The following is a 13,607-nucleotide window of genomic DNA, read 5'->3' on the forward strand; positions in this document are numbered from 1 at the left end:
TTGTAAATTAATTCACAAAATATAATTTTATTGTGTAGTCCTGGACAACGTGGGTAAATATAATCATAAATTACCCATTATTTTGGTTTACTTGTGTTTGTGCTATAATTGTTGGCTTATTGTAAGTTTATCATTTTTTAGTAATTCCCCCCCCCCCTTGTTGGGAAAACTTCTTTGTCCACAAAAATGTTTTACACATCGTGGTAGTCCGGTTCGTAATGTAATTTATTGAATTTCAGCTTTCGCGGTAAGCTGTTAGGTAGCAGTTACAATTCTTAGCCAAGAGAAAAAAGAAGGTATGGACCCGTCTCAAGCAAATTCCATGATACTAAAAGACAATAAAAACAAAAATTTGAAATACTTGTTACATTTATCAACATCCAACAAGGTTACACTGTTGTAGAATATTAAGAATTGTCTCTTGCGATTGCGTCTTCAGAGTATTAAGTGTTGTGGGTCAACCCCCCCCCCCACAACCCTAGGAGCAAGGGCTGTAGGCTATGTAATTTACCTATTGTTTACATATAGTATTTGTTATCGAAAAATGTGGGAAGGTTTGGCCTTTAGTATTCAAAAAATAATTTGCACTTTATTGAAAACGAAGTAGATTTAAATGTTTTTACTTTAATAAATCCTAAATTATTAAGACCTTAAGGAATCAATATATGCATATTAAACTGACAATCACCATTCTTTTTTTTTCTTTTTTTTCCTTCAGTAAAGTCCAAATTATGTTCTGGTCTTGAAAAGGCAATGGGCGCGTCAGCCCTATTCGTGTTTGTTTTGAGTTTGACTCAGCTATTAATTGTAATTTCTTTTTGGATTTCATTTATTTATTGATGCTAGTTTGTAGTAGTTTTACGCTCTGTACATTATTTGATTTTATTCATAATCATTTTTAGTTTAATTTAGCTCTTTACTTTTCTTTGAAAAATTTATTTTGGAGAACAAGGTATTAAAATTAATTTATGGATAGAATAGCATCGAAGCCTGTCGGATGACACTTATGACCCAAAGAATTACAACGTAACCTATGCTCTTTTGTGAGAACAGGAAAGAAATTGTCTTGACATCCCTCCCTCCCCCCTCTTATAAAACTAGTCATGAATGCTTCAATTTGATCCAGCATATGTGAGACCGAACAGAGTATACTTACAGGTCCTTTAACTTTGCTTACCGATCCTATGATGCTAATCGATCCTATAAATACCGATAATTGTCGATCCTATGAATATCGATACTCACCGATCCTATAAATACCAATACTTACCGGTCCTATAATGCTTACCGATCCTATAAATACCAATACTTACCGATCCTACAAATACCGATACCTACCGTTCCTATAATGCTTATCGATCCTATAAATACCGATACTTACCGATCCTATAAATACCAATACTTACCGATCCTATAATGCTTACCGATCTGGTAGATCTAATGATTACCGATCCTATAAATACTGATGCTTACCGATCCTATAAATACCAACACTTACCGATCCTATAAATACCGATACTTACCGATCCTATAAATATTAGTACTTACCGATCCTGTAAATACCGATACTTACCGATCCTATAATGCTTACTGATCCTATAAATACTGACACTTACCGATCCTATAATGCTCATTTATAAAGAGAAAAGATCACCTTCTCCCCTATTTAACCAAATTCTTTATCCAGCTAATGAGTTTAAAAAGAATAACAGTTTATTGTATCGTACAATAAAAAAACTGAACTAATTGCTACAAATACAGTGATATTGAAAAATGTTTGAAGTATTTTTTGTTTATAATAGAAACAAAAAACTGTTAAAAATCAATTTTATTTGTTCACGTTTTTTAAAATATACGGGCATTATTGTTGCAAAGTTTCTGACCTCTGGGACTGCATGAATGATTTCGACCCCAATGGTTAATATTTAAGACCTTATCATAGTTCTGACCATAATGACGTTCTTTAAAACTTGATTGATGCTATTTGGGCTTATTGATGCTATTTGGGGCTCCCTAGCTGAGATATGTATATCAAAAATCAACTATCACAAGCCCAAGTGGGCCAAATTTGCATTTTTGATTGAAACAAAATAAAAACACAAAAGTTCAATAAAATCAAAACAAAGCCTAACAGCAAAAATTTACATAAGACTGGCTGGAGAAGACAATTTATAAATAGAATGAATAATTCAATTTCATCCTTAGAGCAGGAAGGCGTTGGAAGGGCGATTGTCTGCTATCTAGTCGCTCTTGGTCTTAAGTAGGTCTCCAAAACCTTATTTTGTAATTCATTGATTGTCTTTCTATTGTATTTGGTGAATTCAGATAAAAGAAACATGAGATTCACCACTCCTTACGATTTTCCGCTAGCACGTAGACTCGGGTGCAGAAACAGTTTGGTGGTCATGTTTAGGAGTCAATATATTGTTTAGTTTAACTCACCAATAATATACAGTGTTCGGACTCGCCTATAAATTCCAATAAATTCCTATATTTTAATGGACTCCTATAAAATGCCTATATTTTGGCTAAAATCCTATTATTCCTATATTTTCGGCTGAAGAGCACTAAGAACATTGCTCATGATTTGCAATTTTCTGTCTTTTGGTGTAGATTGATAAGTAATCACAACTGTTGAGCTTTTTGAACTTAACTAATGCTTTTTTGTTGGGCTTAGTAAGCTTCTTCTGCCTGGGCTATGCTGTTGTGTTGACTTAGTAGCCTATGTTTTGTTTTTTGTCATGTTGGGCCTGTCCGAAATGAGCGAAGATCACTATATAGGCTAGCAGTCTCTGCTTAATGAGACTGGAGTTCTTGCGACTTATGTGTTTCCTGGCTGAACGCTGGCTGACTGATGCGAATACGGCCCAGTTATTCAAATGGGCTATTCTAAGATAGTTGCTAATTGAGGGAAGTATAATAGACGTGCACTGGGTAGGCTATATGCTACATTCTGTGATCAATCTGTCCTTTATCTATCTCGTCTTTATCCCCTTCTAAAGAAAAATGATGTTAATCAGATTCGGACTTTTTATTTCAGATATTGTAAATTTTTACTTTATCTCCCCCCTTGGTATAGCAATGGTAAGATAATTCGTAAGTTTGATGTCCCTGACATAAGTGCAAAGTTGGCCCTCCTGCATGGAAGATTGTTGGAATAAGCGTTTTATCGTTTATCGCCTCATCATCCTTTGGTCCGTCTGTTCGGTTAATCTCATTGTAGCATAGTGTTTTTATGGCACTTGGTATTAACCAAGTGACATATAGCAATCGCAAATTTTGTCGGTTTGTCTGTCGGTCGGTCCTGGTTTTGCTACTTTAGGCACTTCCAGGTAAGCTTGGACGATGAAATTTGGCAGGCGTATCAGGAATTGGACCAGATTAAATTAGAAATAGTCGTTTTCCCGATTTGACCATCTGGGGGGTGGGGGGGGGGCTGTTAATTCAGAAAAAATAGAAAAATGAAGTATTTTTAACTTACGAACGGTTGATCAGATCTTAATGAAATTTGATGTTTGGAAGGATATCGTGTCTTAAAGCTTTTATTTTAAATCCTGACCGGATCTGGTGACATTTGGGTGAGTTTGGGGTGACCTAAAATCATGGAAAACGCTTAGATTGGAGGGATTGGGCTGAAACTTGGTGGGAAAAATAAGCACAAGTCCTAGATACATGATTGACATAACCAGAACGGATCCGCTCTTTTTGGGGTAGTTTGGGGGGGGGGAGTTGATTCTGAAAAATTAGAAAAAATGAGGTATTTTTAACTTACGAACGGATGATCGGATCTCAATGAAATTTGATATTTAGAAGAATATCGTGTCTCAAAGCTCTTATTTTAAATCCCGACCGGATCTGGTGACATTGGGGGAACGTAAAATCATGGAAAACGCTTAGATTGGAGGGATCGGGATGAAACTTGGTAATTTATGTGACGAGGCATCCCACGCCATCTACCACAGATCTGATCCCGAGGACTTCTGAATCCTATATTTGGCCTATATTTGGGCCCGGGAAATCCTATAAAAATAGTACAGAGCCTATAATTTGAAACGAACCGACCTGTCCGAACCCTGAATATATCTGCTAGTGCTAGCATGTGCTACTTTAAATTCTCAGCAAGATATGAAGTAGAAATATGGCAGGTCTTGATATTTTGTCTCGTCATTTCAGACTATTCATCTTGTGCTTCAGATCAATTTCGTTGCGGTAATGGTAAATGTATAAATTCAAGATGGCGTTGTGACTATGAGAATGACTGTGGTGATAATAGTGACGAAAAAGACTGCGCAACAGAAATTTCCAACTGTCGAGGTTCGTTTTTCTTTTTTATGTTTTCTTTTTGTTCATATAGTGTTTACGAGAGTTGTTTTTACAACTTTTTAATTTGCTAGAAGGAAAGACGGGTGAATTAAAAAAAAAAGAAAAGAAAAAAGATCTCATTCCCAAAAGAAATGTACAACTAAAATTATTTGTTACACAAGGTGGTTTTAAAGCGCGTACCATACGTACAAAACGCCTCTCAAATCGTGTATACCTTATTATGTGTCAAATGAGTGCTAGTTGTTGTGCCTTTTTTTTTTTTTTTTTTTTTTTTTTTTTTTTTTTAGTATCAGTGCTGTTTCGTTGAAATTTATTATTGGCTGCAACACCTTGTATCAGTAAAATCACTCTGATTCTAAATCACCTTGACAATTGCTGGATTTGTCACATGTGTAAACAAGTCACAATAGAAGTAACGTATAGTAGCGAAAAATCCTATACTCTCCATTGAAGATTTTTGACACAAGCTAAACCTTTCTCGTACAGTGCAATGACAAATGTTTCCGATGGAAAACCAAAAAGCAACTGAAGCTATATCTCTGACGGTCTAGGAACTTCCCAAATTGAACTTTCCAAATGTGTGTCATGTTTGGAGAAACTTTTCGCTACTGTTATATACTTCTATTGTTGAACAAGGTTTATAATACCGTCTTCATAAAATCTTGCCGGTTATGATTTGAAGTGAGTCCTGACGATGATTTGGGCTCCTCCTCCATTTGGAAGCCCCTCCTCTCTACGCCACTTATCCAATCCAAATATTCAATTGCCTTGTTTATGGTGGAATTAAGAAAATGTGTTGAGGATCAGCAATCGTTCTTTAGCAGAGAAACACCTTTTGTTTTATGTAATGGATATTTCGCGTTGAAAAGGTTAGAAACGATCTTCTTTTTTTTGTGGGTGTGTGTGTTAGGTCGTCTGTACATTTTTGGATTCTTAGCTGTCAGCCAGAAGTCAGATGTTGCTTAAAACTAAGGAAACGATTTTATTTTTATGACATAGGCTCATTTTTGGATCCTCGCCTTGTACACTAAAAAAAGCTGACAACCCTGACAGTTACGCAACATAATTTTTGTGTCGTAATGATTCTTTCATCAGCAAATGTAGATTTATATTGTAAAAACGTACCAGAAACTAAATTTTCAAGGTTAAAAAAAAAAATCGTTGAAATCACTAATTAAAGAGTTATATTGCACGCAAAATTTTGGACCCAAAGGATTATGGTCAAATTGACTTCGACTCATTGTATGTTCTTTCTTGTCAGTGAGTGACTTTTCTTGCTAAATTATTTCTTACTTTCTCTCCTAATGGCTCCCTCTGAGAAAAAGAAGACATTTTTGTAAGTTGATGTGCCCATTTAAATCTTGGTTTAAAACAGAGCCCTTTGTGGCATTTTCCCCTTTTGTTTTGGTTCTCCCTTTCAGTGAACAACGCATGTTCACCTAAAATTGGATCTTACTTTATTGTTTTTTAACCTTTGTCAAGTTTTTATTTTGTGTCGATTTTCGTTCTATGGCTTTTTTTGCAATATAGATTTACTGTTTTTTTATAATTGGTCTTAATTTTTCTAATTAAATAATTAAAGCAACTTTAACTTCACTGCTAATTTCAATTTTCAGCTGAGGAGTTCAAATGTATATCCAATGGAGGTTGTGTTCCAGTTCAGTGGAGATGTGACGGGGAACCTGACTGCACTGATGCCTCTGATGAGGTTAATTGTGAAAACAACACCTGCACAGAAACGCAGTTCCGCTGTGCCAATAATAAATGTATTATGAAGCAATGGGTGTGTGATGGTGACTATGACTGTGAAGACCAGTCAGATGAATTGAATTGTACCTCGACAGTTCCACCTCCAATAACAACGCCATCCAACCTCCCGTTTCAAAAGGTAGGAGACCTCGCTTTTTTTTAGTGAATCAATTAATAAACTTTTTCCACAAACAAATTTTTTTAAGAAAAGTAAAGAACTCCATTAAGCCAAAAATGAGCAAAAATAAAGTCAAATAATCTTCCAAACCTAAAACTACCACAAATCTTTTATCAATAGATAAATGAAACTCAAAACAAACAGAAATTACAGTAAATGACCGAGTCAATCTCAAGCAGTCAAAAATTACCACAAGTAGGGCTGAAATCATCCTTGCCTTCTCAAGATCAGAACATAGTTTGTACTTAGCTATAAAAAAAAAAAAAAAAAAAAAAAAAAAAGTTGATTGTCGCTTTAATATGCTTATACAGACATTTATTTCTTAAATTTTTAATGATTTTATTTTGTCTTTAGAAGACATGGAGGTCGTCAGCCCTACTCATGTTGATTTTTGCTTGTTTTGAGTTTGATTTTGTCATTTATTGTAGTTTCTGCTTGTTTTGAGTTTCGTTTTGATTATTGAAGGTGATTTGCGGTATTTTTACGCTTAAAAGATCATTTTACTTTATTTTTGCTCATTTTTTGCTTAATGGAGCTCTTTATTTTTCTTGGAAAACTTGTTTCGTGAAAAATTTTTTGAAATTAATTTATGTTAATTATTTATTGACATAGTTTTCTTCGTGGAAAATAATAATAATATTTTATATTTTTTTTCGTTTTTTTTTTCTATATGAATCCATAGTTTCGCTTGCTATTTGTATGTTGGAGAAACTTTCCAACAAATTATAATCCTGAAACATATAGTATTGTTGAATTAATTTTTATACCTCGTCAAGTTGACCTGAAAACAAAGCTTAATGTAATTCCCAAAAAGTTCTATCTTTGCTCTTCGACAACCTGGATACACAATTACAGTCTTTTGATTTGTTTAAACTGTAAGAGTAGAAGTAGAAATAGTAGTAATCCTGAAAGTTTCAGCTTAATAGCCCCTGTCGTTCTCGGTAAATTGCTGAGGTTTCTTGTTGGCAACAATACACAGTCCTTTTGATTTAGTATTAAAGCAACATTTGATTTCAAAGCATAATGAGCCGATTGCATAATTGGGGGGGGGGGGGGTGATATACCCAATATCACTAGAGATATAGTTGCTTAACCGTTCTATTATGCTGGATAAAATGTCTGTCTCAAAATTTTAACCGGATGTTCTTGGAAAATAAATGACCTTGGGAGGAAGGCTACTTACCCTCCAATCTCTTTTTAATCTTAAAAACGGTACTAGAACTTTTAATTTTGAATCGAATCAGCTCATTTGAAAGTTTTAATGATAGTTCAATAAAAGGCTCACCTGAATGCCCTTTGTCATTTTGGAATGTAAAAGTCAAACGTGTATACTCTTCTCAATAACTTTCGAAGAATATATTTGTTGCATTATTGTTGCGTAGATTATGATTTTTTGGAGGAGGGTACACAATTTCAGAGCGGGAATTTAAAAAAAGTACAAAAAAGGGGAACATTTGGGGGGAAAAGTAAAGTTATGAACATATTGAGATCCAAGAGGGACCACAGGACCGTCGAAACAATCTAAATATCGTCAGATGTTTTACAGGAAAAAAGTTAAGTTGTACATATTATGTTTATAAATAAACTATCCAGTTTCTTTAGATTACCCCTATTTTTTGGAATAGTGTCCATTTTTAGAGATATTGTCAGAATAAATCATCTTTCAAATCAAATAACTTCCTTTAAATCTCCTTAACCAGACTCTATATTCTCATCAATCCTTGTTTTCTGTGTTGTCATTTTCCTGACACTTCTGATTGGGTTTCACGTGTGGTATTATCTTTATTAAGGCTCATCCAAACCCACTCCCTCAAACATCTCACCATCCACGTGTCTTAAATAGAAGCTACAAGACAGCTGACAGAATCTTCGTAATTATAAGGATTACCTCTTGGAGTGATTTCTACAGGTTTCCTAAATCTTATGGGGCATGAGATATAACTTTAACACAACAACTACCTTTAAATCTTCTTTGCCAGCTTCTATGATGTCATCAATCCTTATTTTCTCCGCTGTTAATTATTTTCCTTACCCTTTCACTCGGTAAAGACTGCAGTAGTTCCTCAAATATCTTCTGCCGATGAAGTTTTACTACATACACTCCTAACGTGACAAGTCACGCTACCTATGCTAAAATGCAATTTTTCGTGGCTTTCTAGGTTTCAAGGTGTGGAGCTGTAAACTTCCAAGGGTTATAACAAATTAATTGGCTATCTCAGAATTTGTATTCTCTGGCATAGAGACTTGTGCCACAATGTATATTTTGCTTAAGAAAATTGCAATTTTATGTGGCGTAGTATTCTTTGGTACTTAATAAGAACACAATATATTTTCATTTCTGTTTAAATGAACCATATTCCGATATTTTATAACCATTGGTTTGACAAGATCGCCCCTGGAAAAAACATAACAGTGCTTCCCGTGCAAAAAATGCGATATTTCTTGTTTTTCAAGTTGAGAGACCGTAAATATCAAGTTAACCGTTTTCAACAATGTCATCCCAACAATGTACAACAATGTCATCCCAACAATGTACGTTTTTAAATTGAGCATGAGTATATAGGGATGTTATTCTCCTTTTAAAGTATCAAAAATCCTTCTCATAATTATTAATCACTGATTTTGCAAAAATCTCAAGCCCTGTTACGGGTTACTTCAGTTGATATTAAACTCCAATCCCATAAAAATGTATTTTGCAATGAAGATAAGAAATCAGCACATATAAAATCAAGCATTATTGTTCTTATTTTTATTTTATTAATTTATTAATTGTTTCCATTTATTAACTGCAACCTTTATTTTATTTTAATAAAAATGAAATTTTAAATAAAAATAAAACGTCCAAAAATAAACAAGTTTAAATTAAAGAAGCTCGGAACATAAATTCTGCAAAAAGAAAATCTTAAAAAAAAAAAAAAAAACAAAGCCTACTCTAAGCAGAGGGAGAAACTCCCCCAAACAATAGAATTGTAATCATAAAGGTCGGCTTACTTGTTGAGCTGCTCTATACAAGAAATATGATGATAATGAGCAATTTCCTTGTTTTTCTGGTCAATGGATTTTTTTTCTTGCTCAAGCCAAAGGGCTGTAAATTGCCTATATATATTTCAGACAAGGCGGTTATAGTGATGTTCTTTTTAGTTCAATCTGTCGTTATTTACTGGGTTGCTAGTCACCGTTGCACCCTTGTTTTTTTTTCATTTTCGCCTTGAAGAAGGAGCTTAAGACATAGTGCAATGCATATGTCCAAAATTAGTAAATTTAAGTTAGCACAATGAATGTTAAAACAGAGAAAAGGGGATAGAAAAGAGGAGGTGGATATTTACTTATGTAACATGTAAAATTATGAGTATTTATATAGAAACAAGAGCATATAAGGTTCTATTTATACTGTATTTTTACACAACTTCATGGGACTTATTTGTGTGTAAAAGGGCCCAAATTAACCTACTTTATTGACTTAGTTTATTAACTTAGTGTTTATTAGTTTATTAAACCTAATTTATTTACACAAAGTTGCGCTTCTCGATATTCAGTTTAACATCACACTCAAAAATTTCGTAAAATCTTTCTCCAAATCTCCAACATTCTCAAACTCAATTTTTACCTAATCCACGAATTTACGCTATATTTATAAACTGCACTCCATTTTAGCATTACAGAAGACAAAATATGGGTTGAGGCCAGAGAGCTGCGGCCGGGGGAAACGAGATGCCAGGAGATACGTAACTTGTTGCTCTCTTGAATTTAAAACTTCATAAACTTTGAACGTTTTCATCTCAATCCACAGATAGCTAGTCACTTCTTTGGTTATTGGCTGCTTCAAAATATCTACTAAATGCTTCGTATTGATTTCATTCATCGAATTTTTCATCCTTTCTACACTGCTTAACGTTTCTGTTTAATTATAGTAATGTTTTAATTTTCACTTACTTAATTTCATATATTGATGACGTAAACATGGTTCTTTTAATGAAAAGTGACGCAACATAATATTTTGCGATCATAATTTTGAACGAATAAAACGGTATTGTTGTATGATAAGCGTTCTACTTTAATGTTGTAATCCCTGCTTACTATGTCGAGCAAAAAAAAAAAAGGTTGGACGAATATATAAAATAGGGATTCACATTCATGAGGGAACTTGATTAGTCCTCATCCTAACTTCAGAGTTTGGAGGGTCAAGTTGAGTATATTTTTGTCTGGTACCAGTCAAACTAAAAAAAATAAAAACACTTATTTAAGTTGCATGGAGATGAAAAATAAAAGAATATAACACTCGCTGAATTCAGAGTGAAGAGAGCAAGATTCGAAAAAAAGGCTACCCTGCCTATTCTCAGCATTCTGTCAATCACTATGCCTAACCTCATGGCATTGTACGAAGCTGCCTACCTGATCGCAAAGAAGTATTAACTACATACCGTTGGTGGAACACTCACCAAATCAGACGTGTTGGAGACGGCAAGTAGCATCCTGGGGATAACGGCTGAAATTAAGTTGCCCCAAGCCCCTCTCTCAAATGGCGTCATCCATAACAAAATCGAAAATAAATCGTAGTTGCAGATTTGAATTCCAGCACGGCAAAATTCAATCTTTCGCTCCACGAGATCCCAGATGGCTCCAATCTAAGGCGGCTTGCAGTATCCGTGTGTTATATGAAAGAGGGTTGACAAAGCCAGCAATTATTTTTTATAAGCCTCTTATAATAGCAACTAAGATAGTCGATATGAAGAAACTTGTGGATGACTTCTTCAAAGAAACATTGTTTCATTGAACACAGTTTTTTTTTCTGTGATATTTTTCTGGTTGTCAGGTTACTTTCCAACTTTGTTTTGTTTATTGCTGTTCCACAGCTGTATGTCTAATGTTTTTTTGGTGTTTTTCAGGGGGGGGGGATGTTTTGTTGAAATAAGTTAGACATGCCAAAATTTAGTTTAGGTGTTGAAAACCTTAAAAATCTTCTTTAGAAAAATAACTACTCTTTCCTAACTGTCGAGGTTGCCTACCTTTTAAAAACCGTGTACACCATTTTATTTAACATGGATTTCTCGGCATTATTTGAAAAAGGATAAAAATTAGAAAAAAAAAGTTTCAGCTGAAAGTAAGGGGCGACATTAAAACTTGAAACAAACAGAAATTATTCCGTATATGAGGGTGCTGCTTGCACGGACGGAGCTCCAGCCATTCTGGGAAGATAACCTCGTCTTTTTACTATAATGAAAGTCGATGCATCATACATAATTTTTTCACTTGTATTTTGCACAGACGTGCTTTGGCGACAAAAACCTTACCTCCAAAACTGGCAAAAGTGTCAAGAATTGTAATAGAATGTATGAACCATGTGCGAAAAAACTCTCTGGAGCACCACTCCTTCATGGAGCTATGTAAGGTAATGGGATCTAAATTTAAGGTAATTCTGTATATTTTAAAGTTAATGCTAATCCCGAAGACAGGAGTTAAATTATGTTTTTCCCATGTGATACATAATTAGACATGTTTTCAGAAGAGCAGCAACAACGGCATGTAGACTGCTTCCCAAATTTTGAGTTCTTTTTAACATACATGATTGATATCATCGCAGATGTCAATGGTCTCTCAATAAACAGATTTAACGCAACAAACAGATTTAACAATAAACACAACAGTTTTTTTTAATGTTTTAAAAGAGGCAAAAATATTTAGAGCTGGAAGTACAAAATGAGACTTCATTATAAGTTTAAAATGTACAATTGTAAATGGGTTTTTGTAAATAAATTAATATGCAACGAAAATTAAAACAGTACTGTAATCAAACAGAAACGTTAAGCAGTGTAGAAAGGATGGAAGATTCGATGAATGAAATCAATACGAAACATTTAGTAGATATTTTGAAGCAGCCGATAACCGAAGAAGCGACTAGCTGTCGGTGGATTGAGATGAAAACGTTCAAAGTTTATGAAGTTTTAAATTCAAGCGAGCAACAAGTTACGTATCTCCTGGCATCTCGTTTCCCCCGGCCGCAGCTCTCTGCCCTCTACCCATATTTTGTCTTCAGTAATGCTAAAATGGAGTGCAGTTTATAAATATAGTGTAAATTTGTGGATGAGATAAAAATTAAGTTTTAGAAGGTTGGAGACTTGGAGAAAGGTTTTACGGAAATTTTAGAGTGTGATGTTAAATTGGATATCGAAAAGTGCAAAATTCACTAAGTTAATAAACTAAGTCAATAAAGTAAGGTAGTTCCGGCCATTTTCAAACATACAAGTCCCATGAAGTTCTGTAAAAACACAGTATAAGTAGAGTCTTATATGCTCTTGTGTTTCTATATAATTACTAATAATTCTAAATGTTACATAAGTAAATTTTCTCCTCCTCTTTCTATCCTCTTCCTCTGTTTTAGCATTCATTGTTCTAACTTAAATTTAACGTACCAATGGTCGTAAAACATCGAAAGATGGTTCGTTTAAACAGAAATGAAAATATCTAGTGTTGTTTTTAAGTATCGAAGAATACTACGCCACATAAACGTGCCATTTTGTTCAGCAAAATATCTATTTTGGCACAAGTTCCCTATGCCAGTGAATACAGATTCTGAGATAGCCAATCTATTTGTTCTGAAATCTAACTCTTGGAAGTTTACAGCTCCCCACCTTGAAATCTAGAAAGCCAAGGAAAATTGCATTTTAGCATAGATAGTGTGACTCGTCACTGTAGGAGTGGATGTATTTACTTCATATGCAGAGGATATTTGAGGAGATTTAAAGGAAGTTGTTGTGTTAAAGCCTCATAAGATTTAGGAAACCTGTAGAAATCACTCCAAGAGGCAATCCTTATAATTACGAAGACTCTGTCAGCTGTCTTGTAGCTGCTATTCAAGATACGTGGATGGTGAGATGTTTGAGGGAGTGGGTTTGGATGAGCCTTATTGAAAATAATACCATACGTGAAACCCAATCAGAAGTGTCAGGAAAATAACAACAAAGAAAATAAGGATTGACGAGAATATAGAGTCTGGTTAAGAAGATTTAAAGGAAGATATTTCATTTGAAAGATGATTTATTCTGATAATATCTCTAGAAATGGACGTTATCTTTAAAAATGGACACTATCCCAAAAAATTAGGGGTAATATAAAGAAACTGGATAGTTTAATTAAACAACTTAACTTTTTCCCTATATTTAGATCGTGTCGTTAGTCCTGTGGTCCCTCTTGAATCTCAACATGTTCATAACGTTCCTATTTTCCCAAAAAGTCCCCCCTCCCTTTTTTATTCCCGCTCCAAAATTGTATACCCTCCTCCAAAAAAATTCTCTTCTTCAAAAAAGCATAATTTACGTAGCAATCATGGAACTAAATATATGTTTCAAATGATGCTGCG

General features: G+C 34.3%; 1 protein-coding gene across 1 annotated transcript in view; it reads left to right on the forward strand.

The window, feature by feature from the left end:
• LOC136029727 (sortilin-related receptor-like) overlaps window positions 1–13,607 on the forward strand; it is a 92,960-nt gene that overhangs the window by 48,426 nt on the left and 30,927 nt on the right. Inside the window, 2 exon segments of the mRNA XM_065708233.1 lie at window positions 4,174–4,314; window positions 5,940–6,211. Coding sequence (XP_065564305.1) covers window positions 4,174–4,314; window positions 5,940–6,211 — 413 coding nt within the window.

This window comes from Artemia franciscana, chromosome 7 (assembly GCF_032884065.1).
Source record: "Artemia franciscana chromosome 7, ASM3288406v1, whole genome shotgun sequence".
In the NCBI taxonomy this organism is placed as follows: Eukaryota; Metazoa; Arthropoda; class Branchiopoda; order Anostraca; family Artemiidae; genus Artemia; species Artemia franciscana.